The 22,364-nt window shown below is 43.9% G+C and overlaps 3 protein-coding genes across 3 annotated transcripts in view; 2 read left to right on the top strand and 1 right to left on the bottom strand.

Moving 5' to 3' along the window:
• fig4a (FIG4 phosphoinositide 5-phosphatase a) overlaps positions 1-21,516 on the top strand; it is a 59,115-nt gene extending 37,599 nt beyond the window's left edge. The window contains exons 19-23 of the mRNA XM_078289828.1: positions 396-479; positions 3,315-3,513; positions 7,608-7,696; positions 10,640-10,714; positions 19,774-21,516. Of these exons, the coding sequence (XP_078145954.1) occupies positions 396-479; positions 3,315-3,513; positions 7,608-7,696; positions 10,640-10,714; positions 19,774-19,951 (625 nt within the window). The 3' untranslated portion in view covers positions 19,952-21,516. The remainder of the gene's footprint in view (positions 1-395; positions 480-3,314; positions 3,514-7,607; positions 7,697-10,639; positions 10,715-19,773) is intronic.
• Positions 1-22,364, top strand: part of LOC139926156 (testis development-related protein) — a 404,183-nt gene that overhangs the window by 200,179 nt on the left and 181,640 nt on the right. The gene's annotated exons all lie outside the window — the stretch shown is intronic.
• ccdc167 (coiled-coil domain containing 167) overlaps positions 1-22,364 on the bottom strand; it is a 209,928-nt gene that overhangs the window by 169,953 nt on the left and 17,611 nt on the right. The gene's annotated exons all lie outside the window — the stretch shown is intronic.

Raw genomic sequence — 22,364 nt, 5'->3', positions numbered from 1 at the left:
AAAACACAAAATAGATCAAAAAATACATGGATTGGATGGAAGTTTTGTTTTTGTTTTGTTTGTTTTTGCTTAGCCATGCCTCTCTCTGCATCTTTTGCATATGCTTACAGATTCTAAATCAGTTTACAGTACCTTTTAATTTTAATTAAAGGTGACATGAATTATATAGTGAATAATGAATCACTCAATCACAATATGATATTCGAATGTTTCCATAAATGGTATCAATGGTTCCATATATAAATTGATTGAGCTTCTAAAGAAATTTCTGAAGGAATTTGATCCCAAATTTGGTTAATAAAAAACACTTCAAATGGGATAAATGGTATTAGCTAAGAGTCTATTTAACTACTTTATTTATCCTGACTACTTCCTTCCTTTCTTTGTATGTAAAGGGAGTTTATGCCCAAGACAGTAGGGGTGGATCCAAGCCCCTTCACTGTACGCAAGCCAGAGGAGACGGGGAAGTCAGTGCTGGGGTAAGTGCATTTGAGTGTATGTTTATGTTAAGTGTTAAGTGTGGTGTTTTGGTTGCCATGTTTTGTTTTTGTTGTGTAATAAAACCTGTTGTTTGGTGTCACCGTGTCCTCATACGCATGCTTCATTTTACACCGTGTCCTTAGGGAACCGAAAACAAGGCTCTTTTCCTGTTTTTCCCGATAACACACTCAGCATTGAATTCACCTGCCGTGAGCACTGTGTGTGCATACATTTTTAAAATGAACACACACGCACACATGCCTGCATGCACACACACACATACACAAACTCGCACACTTACACGTGCAAACACATCTATTCTCGAGTACATTGGGTTTCGTTTTTGGTTCACAGAAAGCTAGTTCAGACACGTCTCGTTATTCATGATGCCCCAATGCAATTGTTTTCCTGAAAATGAGGTTGCCATTTTGTATCACATTTGTATCCCACATATAGAGCAAATGTTACACTTAATGAGTGTACAAAATTATCAGAATCAGAATCAGAATCAGCTTTATTGGCCAAGTATGTGGGGGGGAATTATACACATGCAGTAGGTGTTACAGGTTTATTGCACAGGGATAGTTTCTGTCACTGTATGACTGATTTAAGTGTTCATCAGAGTGATGGCCTGTGGGAAGAAACTGTTCTTGTGTCTGCTTGTTTTGGCGTACAGTGTTCTGTAGCGCCGAGTTGGCACAGGTTGTGTCCAGGGTGTGATGGGTCTGCAGTGATCTTTCCTGCCCGTTTCCTGACTCTGGAGATGTATAAGTCCTGAATGGAGGGCAGGTTGGCACCAATGATTTTTCCTGCAGTCCTGACTGTCCTTTGCAGTCTGTTCCTGTCCTGTTTGGTGGCCGATCCAAACCAGACAGTGATGGATATGCAGAGAACAGACTGGATTATTGCAGAGTAGAACTGGATCAGCAGCTCCTGAGGCAGGTTGAACTTCCTGAGCTGGCGTAGGAAGTACATCCTCTGCTGGGCCTTTTTGATGAGTGTGTCTATGTTAGACACCCACTTTAGGTCCTGGGAGATTGTGGATCCCAGAAACCTGAAGGTTTCCACAGCAGACACGGTGCTGTTGAGTATGGTGAGGGGGGGCAGTGTTGGGGGGCTCCTCCTGAAGTCCACTGTCATCTCCACAGTTTTGAGCTTGTTCAGCTCCAGGTTGTTATGACCACACCAGAGGGCCAGCTGTTCAACCTCCCGTCTGTATGCAGACTCGTCACCGTCTCGGATGAGGCCGATGACCGTTGTGTCGTCTGCAAACTTCAGGAGTTTGACAGATGGGTCTCCTGAGGTGCAGTCGTTTGTGTAGAGGGAGAAGAGCAGAGGGGAGAGCACACATCCCTGGGGGGCGCCAGTGCTGATTGTCCGGGTGCTGGATGTGATTTTCCCCAGCCTCACCTGCTGCCTCCTGTCTGTCAGGAAGTCTGTGATGATTGATGTGGAACAAGCAAGACAAGGTATATACTATCAAGTTTAAAATATGTAAATATTACGAGAGTAAGCGGCGTACATGTCAATCTGGTGAGGAAAAGAGAAATCCGATCCCAGTGTGGATGCATGAGGCGCATTTTAACGGCAGGTGTAAATGTAATCCAGCTAAAAGATATCTGGACACAAACTGAATACAAGACTGATGTTAATGCCAGGTGTAAAGGGGGCCTTTGATGCACCATGTGTGTTAAGGTTGCATGTGAGGCTCATTGCATTAGGCTGTCTGCTTGTCAATCATGTGTGTGACAGCTTGCGCTCATCTGACTCACTGGCCTTGAAACCTCACACATCGCACACACAGTATCATTATTTTCACTGAGATGATGAAGCATCCATCCATCATTTTCTAGCAGTTTGTCCGGGTCGGGGTGATGGTGGCAACAGGGCAGGCAGAGCAGCCCAAACGTCCTTTTCCCCAGCTGCTTCCTCCAGCTCCTCCTGGGGGATCCCAAGGTTTCCCCCAGGCCAGCTGGAAGATGTAGTCCCTCCTGGGAATGCTTCGGCATCTCCCCCCAGTCGATTATGCCTGAAATAACTCCAAAGGGAGGCACCCCGGTGGGCATCCTTACCAGGTGCTCGAACCACCGCAACTGGCTCCTCTCAATGTGGAGGAGCAGTGGCTTGACTCTGAGGTCCTCCCTCCCTCCCAGATTGCTCATTCTTTCTGTCACTACTCAGAGCTTGTGCCCATAGGCGAGGGTCGGAACAAAGATCGACTGGTTATTTGAGAGCTTTGCTTTGTGGCTCAGCTCTCTCCACCACGACAAGATACCTGGAATTTGGAGGGTCTGAGCCGATCTACTTGGCAGAGGTCACTGGAGTCATTTGAAAGCTCCTCCGGGGGTGGATGAGATCCGTCCTGAAATGTTGAACACTCTGGATATCGTTGGGGTGTTGTGGTTGACACGTCACGTGGATTTCGGGAACAGTGGATTTGGATTGGCAGACAGGGGGTGGTGGTCCCCGTTTTCAAAAAGGTGTGTTCCAGTGCACCGCACAGCCTCCAAGGAATCCTGTGGGAGGAGCTGTGGGCCCAGGCACCCCGGCTCAGATGAGCTCATCTGAGTGAGAGCTGGCACCCCATCTGAGTGAGAGCTGTGTTCGCTTTCTTGGCATTGAGTTGAGCTTGTTCAAGGTGGGCGGTTTACTGCTCGGCTGGATTTTAAATGATATACTGTCTAATAAAATAGGAATGCAAAGAAACTTCAAAATTAAAATGGCAGCCAAAATGCTTTATGTTATAGGTAATGATATGGTGACTCGTTTCTCTTTTGTTCACCTGTCATTGTGTGTGTGTGTGTGTGTGTGTGTGTGCGTGTGCCCATTCGCAGCAACAAGAGCAGTAAGGAAGAGACAGTGCTCCAGAGGAAGACTGCGGCCAGTGCGCCTCCTCCCCCCAGCGAGGAGGCCATCTCCAGCACTTCAGAGGACGACTCGGAGGAGGACCGCGATGATGACGGAGCCGTGTCCCAGCGCTCCACCCCTATCAAACTGCTGACGGAGTCCGGGGAGAGCACCCGCACGCAGGAGGTATGGAGAAAAAAACACACGCGCACATGAACAATACACGGGGAGAGATTTATGTGTGCAAAGACAACTGTACACACATCAAACTCAAAACAAATGAACACATTAACGTGATTTGGCACAAGCAGTCATCACAACAATGAAATATCATATCGTGTGCAAGTCTGATTTAAAATACTTCTGTGAGGAATGGAATAGATGCGTAAAACAAAATAAAATTTGTATCACTACAAAGCCTTCTTGACCTATCGTGTGACTTGCAGAAAAGGAAAGCCTGTCTAGCCAATTATATCATCTCCTGATTCAAGGATATGTAATCCCCTCAGATGACCTCAGGGAAATGTCACCGCGGTGCCCAGGTTGGGCTGAGGCTGGCTGCCTGACATTAAGCGGAGTCCCGCATTTTGGACATCAAACTCATTTTGCATTACCACTTTGCATTTTGCAAATAAGGTTTGAGCATGTACCCCTGATTGTATTTTCTCCTCCTCTTCTCCATCCCCCTCCGAGTCTCCCAGAAGAAATTAGTTGTGTCTTTCTGTTTGCGTCAAAGGGAAGAGTTGACGTCAGCCTAGCCGGCTTCATGATCATGCTGAATTTAGATGATTGATGACCTCTCTCTCATTTTTTTCTGCCTCTCTCTCTCTCTCTCTCTCTCTCTCTCTCTTTGTCTCTCTCTCTCTCTCCTCCTACTCTCCTCCTAAGTTTGGGTTAGAAAAGTATTTGTTGTGGTTGTTTACACAGTGTGTGCAAACTTTTTCTCATGAACTTGTGATTTTGATGTGTTTGTTCTCAAAACCGGGTTGAATCAATGTTCCATAATGGCCCCAGTTCTATACACATACGCACACGGAACAGAAAAGAGTCATGTATCCCTGTATGACTTAAGTTCTCCCTCTGTGTTGCCATGACAACAGGTATGTTTGACTAATCTCCCTTTGAATGTGGCCTGTGGGGGTAAAAGGGGAGGAGAGGTAGGATATCAGTTGGCCAGAAATGGCTCTCTGATAAAACCTCTTGATGCCAGCTGGTGACTGCTGATGGCAGGATGATATAAGGCACCCAGGTGGCCTATTAGACTCAAGTATGTTCAACTAAATGACAACATTGTATACAAAGTAGAAAATTTGCCCAGAAAAATGGAAGTGTGTTTTATTTTTAAAATTAATTTATTAAAGACCGACTGAATCATCAAAAGGGGAACTGACTAATTATGATCTAGTTATGATTCTGTTCTGGTTTCAGAGAAATAAACTAGAGGTAGAACTAACGAGCCTGCGTTCTTATTCAGTCTCAATTCCTTTCCGCCTTGTGGCAAGAGAGACGGATCTGTCTGCACCGCTGAAGTGTGTTGTTTAGGATTTTTTTCAACCAGTGTTATGACTTGTGATTGGGAGCCTATACGACCTATATCTATCTATCTATTTATCCATCTGTCCATCTATCCATCTATCTATCTATCTATCTGTCTATCTATCTGTCTGTCTATATCTTGTTGTGTACAAATATCAGGTCCTGTTGCCGCTGTCTTAGCTGATAGCTCTCCCTATATTGTACACATTATCATGCTCTAATGTGTGTGTTTTACAGCTTCCCTGCATCCTTCACTGCTCCATCAGTGTTATCTATGCCCCAAGTGGACTGATTGCAGGTTTACCAGCCCCCAGTGGCCCAGATTCCACACCACACTGGGGAGAATAAGCCCAGTAATCAGCACAGATAGCAAGTCAATGTGTCAGCAGCCATGGATAAAATGCACTGGGAAATGACATCCTCTTGAAAAGGTGTTAGTTTGAAAAAAACAACATTGTGGGGTGTGAGGAGAGGCATAAAAACGTCACAGCCGTACTCCAAAACCCTAATTGTCTTCTTAAGGGCTGCGTGGCGCCGTCGTGATTAGATTTTATGCAGCACAGGTTCATGTAGAAAGCCCAAGTGTCTCGTTGGCTGGCGACCCAGCAGCCAAGCAGCCGGCTAGAGGCAGTCACATTTCTCACACTGTCGAGAATGCGTGGTGTCCAAGGCACCAGGGGATTGTGGGTAATTAACTTCTTTGGCATGCAATTCTTCGCTCGACAGCGTTTGAAGTCTCAGGCATCTCCTGCTGTTGAAACACAATTTGCTACTGTGCTAAGCTGAAGTCATTTTCTCTGTAATGATGAGGATGATGAGGAGGATGACAGACATGGCTTCTCTCTCTCATCCTCTTTCAGTGTGGAAGTTTAAAGGATTTTTGGATAAGGGAATTTTGTTTTGGAGTGAAATTGTCGATTGGAGAGTAGTGATGATTACCCTCACTCCAAAACTACTGCTGATGTGCTATTCAACAAGCTCTCGACTCCCCAGACTGCTCAAGTGGAAATGCGGCATGGCTCAGTAGTTCCCAGTTGTGTGTGTGTGCGAGAGAGAGAGAGAGAGAGAGTGAGAGAGAGACAGTATCTGAGCATGTGGCGTGTGTGTGCACACCTCTCTCCCCCACCACTACTCCTTCCCTGAGGCCATTGCTGCGGAGAAAAGAGAAAACACCTTTCAGTTAATGTAATCTGGGTAAATAATCATTCACTCAAGCCAAACTGTAAATATTTTGCTCTCAGTGGGATTTGCAATGCAGTTGTTTCAAAGAATTTGAAAAGAAAACGAATAGCATTAATACTATTAGTTCTATTAAGAATAAGACTATATAGATGCTATAAATTTGTTTCTTTTCATGTATCACAGAATAATATTAGAGAAAATCAACATAACTAGTGATTTTTGCATACATTTTTAATAAATCCCAACAGTGGTTTGATTTGGACAATTCGAGCAGCCGAGGAGTTCCCTCTTGCTCCGTTCCTCTCTCCTCCTCTCGCCGATTTCGAATCTAATTTCCTCCTGCGTTCTCTCCGTCTTCTCGGGGCTCGGAGCGAGGGGCTGGTCATGAATATTTCGGGGGGGACGACGGCTGGCTCACGTGTCGGGCACACGCGCTCGCATGCGTGCGTCTCGTGTCGCTGCCTCTGAGCCTGTCCGCGAGAATGGATTGCCAGGGCGCCAGCACAACACAGAACTGTTAAAATATTTAAACATCTGATCATTACTGTGTTCGCCATGTAATTACACACGCTCATTTCATATTCCCCTCGGTTCGGCTGTGCGTGTGCTCGCATGAGTGTGAAGAGAGTCAGAATGCGTGTGGGTGTATGCATAGGCAGCTGTGTGTGTGTGTGTGCGCACATACTGTATGTATGTACTCTCATACTTATTTATATACCTATATATTTGTTGCAATGTATTTGTATCCCCACAAACACATGTACATATGTGTTTGTGCATGGCTCTGTATCTTTGTGTGTGTGTGTGTGTTTGTGTGTGTGTGCACAGCTTCTGTTTCTTGGACATGGTCCTGGAACACCCTCATCTTTCTCCCCACCCTGCAGCCTGGATCAATACAAATAGAGTGAGAATTGAATGCGTTATGTCCAATATATCGCTGCGGCGCTGGAAAACGGTCAAAGTGAGAGCGATGGCATAGCTGCCTGCTTTAAGGCTGATGCCATGCATGCTGTTACATAATGAGCTTCTCTGGGCCCTTGTAGGTTTACTGAGGACAGATGGAGAAGGAGAGTGAGATATACCTTGCTGCCACTCTGCAGCTTTCATGTTCTATTTTGAAGAAGTTCCATTTCCGTTTTGCCTTTTTATCTTTATGGACAGAGGTGTAGTGCTGAGGTTATTGCTGGTTGTCCACAATACCGCATCAACCCATCCCACTTCAAACAGAAAAAAGATTATGATCTTTTCATGACAGTATATGCTATTTATAATCGCCTCATTCTCTATGGAGAGTGAGTGATTCCACCTTATCACTGGTGTGGTTTTCTGAGCTTTGAACCACAAAATTGTCTTTGGCCAACATCAAAGCGGACTTCTCCTTCTCTTCACTTTTATAAATCACTGTGACCAATTACTGCAAAGGTCATGAATTTAAATCCTTGGCACACAATCTATTGACATGTCACTCCCATGTATCTCTGCGTATTGTACGTGACAGTCCAGTCATAGTTTTAATAAAATTTCTGTTAAAACCCTTGACCTTTCCCGTCTGATGTTCCCAGGAGTTCCAGCAGCAGCAGCCAATCAGGGAGCCTTACGGACTCAATCTGGCAGAGTTTCCTGCTGAGGACGACCTGCTCATATACGAGAGGTAAAGGACACATAGCGCACTATATACCATGTTCATAATTAGCAAGAGGTATATTCAGACATGGAAACAAAAACTCCAAATTGCCTGTTTGGACACCACACATCCACATGTACGAGCTTGTATGAGCTACAGCGTACATATAAAAGATCCATTAAGGACGGACTCCGTAAGTCAGAGAAATGAACACACACAGTGTTAAGTACAGTGTAGTCCTCTCTTCATACTTACCCACCTGGGCTTCAGCTGTCGGCGTATTGCTTGTCACGTTGAAGAAAACACCTAAATGGAAGAACTCCAGCCTTTTTTTTCTGACTGCCTTTGTCCATTTACCTGGTCTTAAGGAAAATGCTTTCCTTATACTGACACTGCACCCAGTACCCAAGAGAGAGAGGGAGGAACGAGCACTCAGTATCACCCCCCCCCCCCCCCCCCCCCCCCCCCTCAGGGTGATAAGGGTGATTTTGGAAAAGGGCCGTTGTCAGCTCCTGCCCTGCTGTGTGGATCATACTTCTGACCTCACCGCTCTTTGTCCAGAACTCTCCTCCTTCACCCCCGAGTTTCTTTTTCTACCTGTCCTTTCTGTTTCCTTCTGTCCTTTTCTCCCTGTTTGCTCTCTATAACATCGATGAGCTACAGCAAATAGCCATTGTTGGGCTCTCAGACTGTTGAGAGCCCAGAACGTTACCACCTGTTCTTTCGATGCGAATTGCACGTTCGGCGAGGTGTCTTTGATGGAGCTTTAATAGCTCCTTCTCACACTCTGCTGTCCTGACTCGCTGAGGATAATTGGACCTACAGTATGTGTTATTCTAGTAGCCAGTGTACGGCGATGTCCTCACAGCAATGTTGCCCCTTGGTAGAATAATGAGTGTAAGTATGAACATATGTGTATGAGTTCATTAAATGCGAACCACTTTCAGGACCATTAACTTGAAGTTGCATTATATAAAGCAATTAAAAATAACAGGTTTATATATACCTCTTGTATGCAGTGTAGACCCAGTCATTATTTTTTGTGTTCATGGTTGTCATATCAAGGATTATGCAACTGGGGCAGAAGGTTTGTGTCGCTGTGTATGAGACGGCCCTTCAAACGGAGGACCCAGGTACAAGTCCCTATGTTGGCAAGCATCCACCCTGCTGAAGTGTCCTTGAGCAGAACACTGAATCCCTACCAGCTGGAGTGGCTGCTGCTCCGTAGGTGACGCTGCGGTCTGACCTCCCTGTGGAAGTGGGAAAACAAAACACACAAGTTCCATATGGGAATCAACAAAGGAAAAATTCACCCTGAAAAAAAAAACTGTTATAAACGTCAATTGGCGATGTACCTTGTATTCCCATTTTGTTGTTTGCCGGTGTATTTTTCTTATTACCATGGATAACTGGCCAAACATAGACAACGTGACGTCAAGATATTTCCAGCGCAGCTACAATGGAGTTTAATAACAGAAAATGTTCAGCGAACTAAAACATCAACGGTGTCAGTACCTCAGAATCAAAGAGCAAGGGCTTCTTTCTCGTCTCACCATTTTGCACCATTTTGAAACCCGTCGTAGAAGAGGAAGAGAGACCAATTTCCCCACCGACAGCAGCCTCAATAGTTTATAATGCAATGCAGCCACAAAACATGTTGTTTTGAGTAAGGGGCGCAACTCTTGCTGTTACTGTGCTGATATTAACTCTATGTAACTCTTCATCAAAAAATAATTCTAACTCATTGAACATCACAAATTCATGATATATCACAGTGTAAGGGTATCTGAGTGGAATTTTCCTTTTAAAGGTTCAGTGTGTAATATTTCTGTTTTCCTTAAGCATAATATGACTAGTAAATATCAGCAGGGGCTCCTGAATGTTAGCGAGTGAAACAAAGTAAACAACTCCGCACTCAAAAGCACAGAAGCTCTCCTACCCGACTCCCAGAAGACTTTTCCTCTGAACTGTTCAGGCTGCAGCGATCACAGCAAACTGAAACTACTGAAGCCGTTTGAAGGCGGTAGATGTCGGCAAACGAGCGGCTCTCGAGTCGCAAAGTGGAGCCAGTAAGCCAAAAAAAAGCTTTGCTCTGAAGTGAAAAAGGCACGTGAGGAGAGGAGGGGTTATTTCACATCGCTGAACCATAGAGGTCAGCATTGAGACAAAAAATACAGATAGCTCCTTTAAAGTGTCACATTAGTATTATTATCATTAAAATTAAAATAATGGATCACCATAGAAGCATGTGTCTGACTTTGACTGTTCATGAACTTCTGTGGAGGAATGCTTGGTACGAAGTAAAACCCAAACCAACCAAAGTGAAATATGACTTAAGCTGAGACTGTCTTAGTCTTACCAAACACATGCTGCTATATGTCATATTGGTTTCTAATATGAGAATCAGATGCCAGATGCAGCTATGAGGAATGGGTGAAACAGTGTAATTAAAATCGCTGTACAAATCATAATGTAGTGAAGAATGTTGTTCATACCATTTCAGCAGCACATAATCAGAATAAAAATCCACACATTATTGAGGGCAGAGGTTTTTGTGCAACAGTTTCTTGTACTGTATTGCATTCTTTGGAGTGGCTCTAAAGATGTTTAGTTGCATTCAGAGCTCCACTAATGATTGCATGAATATTAAAAAACGTAGCTAGAGCCAGAGGGGGGGAGTCTTAACTATTGCTTCTTATCCTGTTTTTCGGGAGAGAAAAAAAACATCCCACAGGGAAATAAAGGAAGATTTTCTAGCAGACTTGTGTGGCTCAACCTCGAACCTCGAAGCGAAAAGCAGAAAATGGGGACCTTGAAATGAATTTTATTTCATTTCATTTCTTCACATGCTGAAGATGGAGGGGGAGTGTGGGGGAGAGACACATTCTATACTGTACAAATACTGGACATCTTTGCCTTATTTTGCAGGAGTATTTGTCTAATTGTGCGTGTGTGTGTGTGATTTTGCAGGTTTGCACATCTGGGCGAGAGCCAGCACAGGGTGGAGAGAACTGAGCCCATAAACCTGGCAAACATCATCTGCTTGTGAGTTAAAACGTGACATGGAAACCTACACACACACACACACACACACACACACACACACACAACCATATACCAGCACACAGTAATCCCCACTCACGTGTGATGCTGAGCACTATGTCGCAGTACTGGTTTGCTTTATTATCCAAGCCTTTTAAAACCCACTTCAACATTTCCAGTAGCCTTGGGACAAGCGAACAAGGTTGGCTGCACTAAGTGGTCTCCAAGGAGGGTTCTGGCTGTGTGCTGCTTAATCTTCATCTCCTCTACCCACTCTTCCTTCACTTCTTGTCATCCTCACTGTCCGTCCCCCTACTTCCCAGTCTGTCCATCGCTCACTCCTGCCGTGACCCAGTGGGCTGCGGACGGACGGTTTTCCTCAGCCAAATTCAGAATTCAGCCCACACGTGGAATGGCAATGTGCAGCCATACAGACTCATATAAGCGATCTCTCAACTCACACACACACACACACACACATCATCTCTATGACAAAATGCCTCCTGGTGATTCCTCCCAATATGTATTCTTTTGAATTCTTTCTCTCTCTCGCTCTCTCTGTGTCCCTCCCTCGCTCTCTCTCACACTCACACACACACACACACGTCTATTTTACTTAGTAGTCAGTGCTGCAGCACCACTGGGACTTGAATCAAACGGGCTCCAGTGTTTCTCTTTAGTCATATCAGAGGGGATAGAGGGAGAGGACAAAAGAGAGGGGTAGCAGCAAGAGGCGATGGCTGCGCCTGTTCGCTTTATATCAATCCTCCTCCCCACTGCTCTCGCTCTCTGAATCCCTCCCGTGGTTCTCTCTTTTATCGTACACTTACATGTGCTCCCTCAGACACACCCACACACACACAACGGGATGCAAATTTTTACACAGTCGTGGCATCAACGTACAGGTCGCCTAGAGAACGAGGTATTTACAACTCCCAGTGTCAGACGCACGCACACATCTCATGCAGAGACGGTGCAGGCAGACTCTGGTGTATTCCCAAACCCAAAGCATACTAACTGTCACATGTAAACTGTGCATGCTGAAGTGCACGGTAGGACAGTGCACTTGACCACCAGTCTACCCAGACTACAGCTGTGACTGTTTAGAGGATGAGAAATACAGCAGAACAGTAATGGGAGTAATGGAAGAAGAGTGCAAGAAGTTCAAGAGTTTTAAGTTGCTACTTGTAGTGAAGGAGAAATGTCTTTATGCTGGATATGAGTGTGTGTGCGTACAGTACTGTGTGTTTCTGTGTGTGTGTGCATGTATGTGATGGAGGTGAGAAGGGTTGACAGAATATTTCATTATATACTGTATATACCCATACATCTCGGTATGTTTCAGTATCAAATGTAGTTTCATTTTAGACAGAAAATCAGAGTGTGATTCCATTCCTTCAGAAAAGATATTCTGCACAAGAGTAATGCGTCAGTCAGTGTGAGTGCAGCGGTCCTCCTAAAAATATAAACCCTACTCAAGCCACATAACCCCTTGAACTCCACTCAAGATGAGAGATGCTTTAGCGAGGCTTTTGAAGGAGAACAGAGGGAGAGAAGGGGTTGAAGTTCTTTTATTGTTTCGCTCTAAAAATACATCCAGGTAGAATTTTGGTTGGCAATGGACGTCGTAACTGGATGGAGCATCTGCTGAAATTGGCCAAATAAATGCCTTGAGGAGAGGGAAATGGGAGGGTGAAAATGTTTTTCTTCCTCCCATGGTGTACTTAGCTCCGCTGTGTGCATGTGCAGGAGAGAGAGAGAGAGAGAGAGACACAGAGGAAGAGCAAGAAAGAAAAAGATTTCTGTTTGTACAAGCTTCACTCTTAAAGCAGGTTTTTAAGTGGAGCATGTGTTAGAAGGGTTGTTGTTGCCAGCTATTGTCTGGGAGTAACATGTGTTGTTGTGGTGGTTCCAGCAAAGCAGTCAAGTGGCGGCTCTGCTCAGGACCAGATGGAGCCAAAGGTCGCTGTTCACACAGAGGGGGGGAGGGGGGGCGGTGTCAGGAAGAGGGGGAGGTGGAGGGTCGAGTCAAATTTAAAGGAGGCTAAAGGCAGGAAGTGGTTAAAGTCAATGGAAGGGGGAGTTAATCAGGCAGAGAAAGAGAGAGGGAGAGAAAGGAGGGAGGAGAGAGCTGAAGAATGGCCATGAGAGTGAAAGAGGAGGCAGAGTTGCTAAATGACAAAGGCTCAGCAAACCTAGTGGCAGACTGATGTCATGACACTGAAACCCCCCATATGGTTACATTAAAACCTGAAAGGTGACGTGCTTATAAGCCATTATCAACTCAAGTCTTTACGGCGCCATATTGGGGCCATTGTAGGTGCTTTTTTTTTTTTTTTTACCGCAGCTGTGGGGAAGGGGGGTAAACTCATTTTTAAACTCAAATTTACGAGAAAAAAAAATTAGGGGTTTACCACATCAGGACGGTTCAGAAAATATTGACAGCATACAATATTGACTTTCAAACGCGCCCCTGTAATCATCTAAAATTCATTCCTGACATTGTCCTATCTGAGAAAACCCCATCCATTTGCACCATCCATCCATAAAAAAGTATTTGCAAACACGATTCGACCATTAGATGACTAACCCTAACCCTGACCATTACATGTACCGCCGTGCTGTCACTGTGTAAGAGTACAGCTTTAGAACCTTATACATAAGCAGTCGGGCCAGCTCCCTGGAAACACACCTTTTCCACTTCAGCCTCTCTCATGACTCAGCTGTTTCACGTCTCGGCTGTTCTCTCCATATTGATGCAGCCCAGGTCCGACAGGTGGGCCGGCGATGGGATGGAAATCGGTGACTTGAGAGAGGGTTGGAGCCAATGTGTTTATTAGGAAGAATGACCACAGACCTGTCACGTGAACGTTTGTCTTGTTCCCGCTCTCTCGTCGAAGTTGTGTCCAGAGTCTTTTTTTTTCGAGGGCGCACGTGATGTACGTTTTTTCGCGATTCCAGTTTGATCTCGTATAAACTTGTCTGCCGGTTGCAATTCACGGACGAAATTACCATCTTAAGATCAAAGCCAGGTCAAAGCCATTACACATGTTGCACAAAGGTGGCAGGCAGCCGTTCAGATGTCTGCTCTTTTGGGTAATTGTGTGTGTGTGCATTCTTGTGTGTGCACACGTGTTTGTGGAGGGGGACTTAAGGAGCTCGCGCAGAGAGCAGGGAATCAAAACATCTTTTCATCCGTCCTCGCACCTCAATTCAGCTCGCGTCTCTCCTCGTCTCCCTTCTGTCTTCGTCTTTCTCCTATCCGCCCATTCATTACTCCATCCATCCGTCTCTGTCCTCCTCATGGCAGGTCCACGGGGTCCGGCAGGTGTGTCTGTTGTTGCATAAGAGGGCTATTCTGAGCCGCCGTTACAGCATCCCAAAACATGTTTTTTGCCCCTACGAGCCCCTTTCCTCTCTCACCTCCCTTTGTGCAGTTTCCTTTTGCGACATCAGGCAAAGGCTAAGCTGACTGGAAATAGCCAATTGGTTTGGGGGGGGGGGGGAATGTGATTGATATTGATTGTGATTGAGGTTTATGTGGAGAAGCGGCAGTGAGTTGTGGTAGTTTGTTTCCTCCGCCTCAGGCAGTGCTGGAAAGGTCAAGCCTTGACAAAAAAAACGTGTTTGTATGTCTATGCACGTGTGTATTTGTTATGAGACTACCAATAACAGTGAGCAGGGTTTTTTTTTTGCCTTTTCCAAAGTCCCTCCCCTTGGCTGCACAGTCAATGTGCCACTTTTTTTATATGTGCTTATAGATATCATGTTGCGTCAGCGTGCCAAGCTGTAGTTTGTCTATCACTCCCCTTGTTCTCCATGCTGCAGTTAACCAGGAACCACATAAAACTTCACTACTTAAACATTGTATCTTTAGTTCCTCATACAAACTCCACTCCCACTCCTAGCTACTCTACATCCCTGGGCTTTATTTATCTTTCTCTTAAGAACGTAGAAATAATGCAACTCTTCTTTCTTCAGAGGCAAACATCTTACCCCAGATCTACTGTACGTGTAATTCATAGTTATCTGCATAGGGATAGGTAGAAGGAAAAGGTGGAGAGAGATGCTAAAAATAAGAGATGACACCTAAAACACTCTTGTGGATTACTGAAAAGAAAGTAGGTTATAAAATGTTGTCCAGGAGGCAGAAGGCAATTTTAATCACAACAGGCAGACGGAGAGATTCAATTTGTCAAGGTAGCAACTGTGACAGTTAAGGGATTTAACAGAGTAATAATTTCCCGTACAAACTTCCTCGAGCGCTCATTAAACATTCTGTTCCCGTAAATTGCCAAAGAAGAAAGAAAAAAAGAGGACACATAAATTTTAGGCTCGCTCAACCATCACTTTTCCTTTTTTCCATGTATTTGGGTTAAATCTTGCCTCCGTGTTCAGTTTATTAACACACTTAAAGAGCTGTTAAGTGATGAAGCCACAGTGTGCTGTAATTATGTCATTTAGGAGCAGGAGCTATGATTCAAACATGCTCTCTGTTTGGTTCTGGATGGTTATGGGTGACTTTTTGACAACAAAAATCAATTCCATACCTCTCTGGATGAACTGCACTGACTGTCTAGTGTGACAACATTTGTGCTAGTCTCTGACTCAACACACACTGCAGCTGTCAAGTATTTCTGTGGCATGTGTGATGACGATTTTTGGGGGAAATTCTTAAGCAATAAGCTTTTATAAACAACTCAAAATTCCATCTATGCTTTCTCTAATCTGTCTACTAGAAGATCAAATGTATGTGTCTATATACATACACAGTGTGCGTATATATATACAGTATATATATCGGGGGGGGGGGTTCTCGCCTGCCCGACCCCACAGCGCACATCACTTGATCTGTCAGCAGTCTGTGATGATTACGGTAGCTGCCAGCGCCGCTCAGATCTCCGCTGAGTGAAGAGGCTCCACTCAAACACAACCAAGAGGGAGGGTGAGAGAGGCTGAGGAAGTGTAGCTACACCTAGTGCCTCAGCTATGAGCAATGCAGACAATGCAACAGATGAGTTACTGTCACTCACCAATAGGCTCCTTTAGTACTCCATTATACACTGTAGCTGTCATGTTGTTTCAAACGGTTTTATTAGTATACACATTACATTCCCTAATTCATAAAGTCAGATGGAAGTCAGAATAGTATCAGAATCCACCATTTTGGCTCTGACTACTCACAATTACTGTGATAATGCACTTTTTTTAGCTGTGTATAGTGCTTGTTTGTGAATATAGTTATGCATGCTTCCTTCCTGCCTTTCAATCATATTGTGCAGTCATACACATTAAGCCCTACAGCAACCATCTTTCAAGCTTTGTGTTGCATTTAAGGCAACTCAGAACTGGGAAGTTTCCAAACTCCAAGTTAGAAGAAAGCAAGGAAAGGACATTGGCTACTTTTACATGCACACAATAATGGAATGATTGCCAATACTGTCAATAGTTGCCAACGATTGCCAACAAGGCAATAGTTCGATTAAGCCGTTTACATGATTCCATAATTGATGACAACTCCCGATAATAATGATTGAAGTATTTATTTCTATTATCCAGATAGAACTTTGAGAATCAGAGTATTTATTGCTAAAAAATAGATTTAATCGAAGAGAGGTCAAAGTGAGAGAGTGTGTATGGGTTAGAGCCACTGGACGAGTTTTGCTTTTTAACTGTCTAGTATGCAGCCTTCAGTGCTTTCTGACAGACACAGACGTGTTCTGTTGTTCTGACACATCCATGCATGATCTCCATGTCTTGCAACACGCGTAACATAAACTACCCTAAACTCCTAAAAGTGTTCACTCCTGCCAACCGCCATCTTGGTCCACAGCTTGACCGCAGTTCTAGAAACGTGACTACGGTGTGTACGTGTACTAATTGGTGTCTGTTTCCTTTTGTGACCCATCAGGCAGAGGCTAAGCTGACTGGAAATAGCCAATTGGTTGGGGGGGTTAAAAAAAAGGAAAATGGATGTGATTGATATGGCAGGTTTATGTGGAGAAGCGGCAGTGAGTTGTGGTAGTTTGTTTCCTCCGCCTCAGGCAGTGCTGGAAAGGTCAAGCCTTGACAAAAAAACTTGTTTGTATGTCTATGCATGTGTGTATTTGTTATGAGACTACCAATTATAGCAGTGAGCAGTTTTTTTTTTTTGGCTTTTCCAAAGTCCCTCCCCTTGGCTGCACAGTCAATGTGCCACTTTTTTTATATGTGCTTATAGATATCATGTTGCGTCAGCGTGCCAAGCTGTAGTTTGTCTATCACTCCCCTTGTTCTCCATGCTGCAGTTAACCAGGAACCACATAAAACTTCACTGCTTAAACATTGTATTTTTCATTCCTCATACAAACTCCACTCCCACTCCTAGCTACTCTACATCCCTGGGCTTTATTTATCTTTCTCTTAAGAACGTAGAAATAATGCAACTCTTCTTTCTTCAGAGGCAAACATCTTACCCCAGATCTACTGTACGTGTAATTCATAGTTATCTGCATAGGGATAGGTAGAAGGAAAAGGCGGAGAGAGATGCTAAAAATAAGAGATGACACTTAAGACACTCTTGTGGATTGCTGAAAAGAAAGTAGGTTATAAAATGTTGTCCAGGAGGCGGAAGGCAATTTTAATCACAACAGGCAGATGGAGAGATTCAATTTGTCAAGGTAGCAACTGTGACAGTTATATCATTTAGGAGCAGGAGCTATGATTCAAACATGCTCTCTGTTTGGTTCTGGATGGTTATGGGTGACTTTCTGACAACAAAGATCAATTCCATTCCTCTCTGGATGAACTGCACTGACTGTCTTGTGTGACAACATTTGTGCTAGTCTCTGACTCAACACACATTGCAGCTGTCAAGTATTTCTGTGGCTGATGGCTGAAGTCTGATGATGATTTTTGATGAATTCTTATACTACTACTTTTTCATCGGCTGGAGCAAGGCGCCCCTTTTCGTCAAGAAATGACAGATTGGAATTCTGTTAAAAAAAACAAAAACAACTGACGCACTATTCTCAAATCTGATCTACATTTCCGGTTTTATTAGTATACATGTTACATTCCCTAATTCTTAAAGTCAGATGGAAGTCAGAATAGTATCAGAATCCACCATTTTGGCTCTGACTACTCACAATTACTGTGATAATGCACTTTTTTTAGCTGTGTATAGTGCTTGTTTGTGAATATAGTTATGCATGCTTCCTTCCTGCCTTTCACTCATATTGTGCAAAGTCATACACATTAAACCCTACAGCAACCATCTTTCAAGCTTTGTGTTGCATTTAAGGCAACTCAGAACTGGGAAGTTTGCAAACTCCAAGTTAGAAGAAAGCAAGGAAAGGACATTGGCTACTTTTACATGCACACAATAAAGGAACGATTGCCAATACTGTCAATAGTTGCCAACGATTGCCAACAAGGCAATAGTTCGATTAAGCCGTTTACATGATTCCATAATTGATGACAACTCCCGATAATAGTGATTGAATAATGATTGAAGTACTTATTTCTATTATCCAGATAGAACTTTGAGAATCAGAGTATTTATTGCTAAAAAATAGATTTCATCAAAGTGAGAGAGTGTGTATGGGTTAGAGCCACTGGACGAGTTTAGCTTTTTCACTGTCTAGTATGCAGCCTTCAGTGCTTTCCCACAGATGCAGACGTGTTCCGTTGTTCTGACGTCCATGCATGTCTTGCAACACGTGTAACATAAACTACCCTAAACTCCTAAAAGTGTTCACTCCTGCCACCCGCCATCTTGGTCCCACAACTTGACCGCAGTTCAAGAAACGTGACTAAGGTGTGTACTTGTGCTAATTGGTGTCTGTTAATGCAAATAAAATCGGAGCCTTACCTGACCCAACAGAGCCTCCATTCTGGCTCGGAGACAGCCTGCTAACAGCCGGGCTCATGTGTGAGGCAGCCATGTGTCTGGGCAGCTCCTCACTGGGGCCTCAGCTGCTGTTGACTAGACGGCTAGCTGACTGACTGGATGACCCGACAGGCACGCAGTTGATAATCCACCCTGAGGATGATGAGACATGCTTAGAGTCTAGCTTCCACGAAAATATGAGTAATTCTGCCCGTCTTTGCAACCCTCGTGTTGTTTCCATAAACATCCCTCTTAATGACGCTTTTTTTTTTTTTTTTAAAACCTCTATTCAATATCTTTCCACCCAATTTCCAGTGGATGTAGATGGGTGGATTATAACAGTTTTGTTGTTTTCTTGTCCTCAGTACAAATTTTTTTGTACGTTGTCTGGAAAAGGTTGAAAGTGAAAAGAGTTTTTTTTAGCCGAGGATAGTCGGAGGAAGTTTACCACCTGTTTTCCCCGGACACACTATAACCCATCACCGCTGGCTTTGTTCATTTTAAAGGATAAGTTCAGCAATTTTGGACCTATATATAATCCTATACATAATTTGTCTCATATCTGTAGTAGTTGGACCTGCAGACAATATTGGCTCCCGAGTCAGCTGTCAGTTGAAGCAGCGAGCTCCCCCTAGCCTCCAAGCGGGGTCTGTCAACAAATCTCCAAGATAGCCAACGATATGGTGACCAACCGACATATTCATATTCACAGCCTGGAAAGCAGCAGCACCGCACCATTTTCACTCGGTGGATAGCCTCCCACCAAACTCTAACCGGCTCCATGTGCAATTGTTTATAATCTGACCTGACAGTCCGCAAAACTAGATTACGCCACCAGTAAGGGACTTTCACCCCACAGCAGTTGGTGCTGCGGCAGAGAAAAATAGTTCTGTGATTTCCTGATTAGTGAAAGTGTGCGTAATGGCGGAACTCACTCAGTCATTAAATCTGATTTTAATTTATGTACTTTGCAACTTTTCCATTTATTCTCAACTCCCCTTTGGAGCCTACAATGGCTTTTTGGAATTATTCTGACAAACCCCATTAGGACTCATTGATAGCAGCAAGAGGCCTAACAACAGGGCTCTTCTCCCGTTTGATTTGTCTAAAATTAGTTTTTCTTTTTTTTTGTCGTGCATCCATGATTTGAACGCCTTTCTCTCCTCTCTCTCTCTTTCCCCCTCCCTCTCAGAGAGCCCGTGTCCCGCTTCCAGGAGGACAGCATCTACGGCGTTTGTCCCCCGCAGGTGGACAGAGACAGCCGCGACGTGTTTGAGAGCCATGTGACGACCGGCCAGGGCCAGGTGAGGGCGCTGTGCAGGGAGGACATGCTGATGTACAGGGAGTACATCAAGAACAGATACATGTGAGACACCGAAGCCTCAACCGGATCTCCCTTTACCAACATACCGTATATATCCAGACCCTTTACCGGAATGGACAACCGCAGTCTGGACTGTGCTTACGGAGGCCAGAAAGACGCTCCTGCATTTTGGAAGTCTTGGCATCAACAGCAACGTTCCAGCACCAAGACTCGGAAAGTTTGCTGACTTTAAGATTTGCGTTTTTAGCTCTACGACAGAGCAAGAGAAGTTTCCTGGATCAGGAAAATCGTTTTGGTTCCAATACCCAACAAGTTTTTTTTGTTTTGTTTTTTGTTTTGTTTTATCTAGTTAGAGAATACAATTTGATGATATTGGTGCATGAACAACCCATATGTACTGTTGTAGCAAATTATGTCTTGAGGGTTGATTTAGTTTTTTGTTTTTTTATTCGGAAGAGTACTCATTGGGTGTTCAGTTCAGTTGAGACACCTTTTTATTCATGCGGACATATGCCGTAAAAGGCATGCTATGTGTTGCTTTTTATTTATTCTTTATGTAATTTTTTCCCCCACTGGTTCAATTTTAATTGCAAAATGTTTTAGAAGAAGCTTATTTAACTAAATGTAAATTGCGTACTTGTTTTGGCTGATACAATCTACGCTCCGTGAATGTGATGTCAGTTCCAAAGTTTGTGACTTGATCCTTAAATTCCACCTCATGTGGCAGATGTGCTTTGGGCTTGACAGAGCAAATTCATAACATGAATATGATTTTTTACATACTTACTTACTTGGAAAATTTCAGGAAGGAGTCAGCTTTAATTCTGCATTATGCTGGCACAGAATTGTTACGTGTCGCTGTGACAGAAACGCCATGCAACTCAGAGTTTACATTGTTATTTATGTGTTGAATGAGTCACGTGACACCTGTTAAAATGCCATTTTAATGTAGAATTCCAAAAACACAAGGGTGACAGTGAGGAAAATAAGCATCCTTTTCTTTTTTCCTGAAAAAGTTACTTTTGCAGATGATTTTTGTTCGCCAACAGTATTATAAAATGCAATTAAGTCAATCAAATTTTTTTGATCAATGACTCATTTTTTTGTGATCATATTTTGCATTTAGTTCACCACGGGATTTGATTGAACCTGAATTTTACTATTTTTCACAACATCTCACACTCATTAAAAAAGAAATAATATGATACATTGGTTTTAGGAATGATGAATGTTGAAGTTCACAGCCACAAGAAACCGGACTCTTGTAGTAGGGTAATTCCTTTGACGCAGTGTGAATGGTGTTCAGTTAAGCTTCTCAAAGAAATCACAGCTGCCAGAATTTGGAGTTGATAACTATCCAATGCTAACAGGCATTCAAATTGATAACATCACTAGCAAATGAATGGTACCCTTCTGGTTGCTGTATGGCCTGTGTGTATCTATTCTGACCCAGTACCTCTGCAGACAAAACACACCACTGATACCTTGGCATTGTGGGTTTCATCAAATCCCGGTCTCAGTTTACTTTACAAAATTGCATGATGTTTGATTTTGTTTCATATGAATGCCTTACTGAGATGTCAGCTGATTATTATGTGCAGTAGTTCTAAATTAAACATTTATTTATTAGCTGATGTGAGGTCACTTTGCGTCATAGATAGATTGGATTGCAGATGCGGAAAAGCCATTGTCCGCACTGTCATTTTTCCTCTTTCCTCTTTCATTTCTAAGCTCTATCCATCCATTTTTTTTGTACATGCAAAATTGCCTGTACAACTCAGAGTATTGTTCCTTTTATGTGGAGAAAGGATGTCAGCCGGCCAAATAACTCTGCGGTCTCCCTAATTGTTCTTTATCTGTTGCGCTCTCCTCCACCGTCAGCACCTCTTTCTCTCATTCCTTTTCACTCCACCTATTATGCATCCTATTATCTTTTGTTCTGTCTATCACACTCTCTTTCCCTCCTGCCCTCTCTCTCTCTCTCTCTCAGCCACAGGTGTCAGAAAATGTGTAATGTGATTAGAACTCGCACATGCACATATGCACATACAATAGAATACACCTTCTTGCCCACATAATCACTCATAATTTCACATTCAGGCAGCATTCTCTCCCTCTCGCTCTCATTTGCACGTTCACACACACACACTGACCACCGGTCTCTCCATCCGTGCCTCGTGAGCCTGGGCACGGGGAAAGGGGGGGTGGGGGGGGGGGTTGTGAGTGAGAAGAAAGGGAGAGGCATACGACGACGGGGTGGGGATGGGGAGGGGGCTTGCAGCATGTGATAGAGAGTGAGAGAACAGTTGAAGGAAAAAAAGGTTTCAGCCGTTATTAAGTCCTTATTAAGTCAGGAGGATAAATGGATAAATGACAAAATTATCGGGGGGGGGGGGGGGGGGGGGGGTTGGTCCGTCTCTCGTATTCTCGAGGCCCGCAACACTAGGTTGAGTGCTGGG

Source organism: Centroberyx gerrardi, chromosome 18 (genome assembly GCF_048128805.1).
Source record: "Centroberyx gerrardi isolate f3 chromosome 18, fCenGer3.hap1.cur.20231027, whole genome shotgun sequence".
NCBI classification, from domain to species: Eukaryota; Metazoa; Chordata; class Actinopteri; order Beryciformes; family Berycidae; genus Centroberyx; species Centroberyx gerrardi.
The sequence above is the reverse complement of the archived record's forward strand: the minus strand, read 5'-3'. Positions and strand labels throughout refer to the sequence as shown.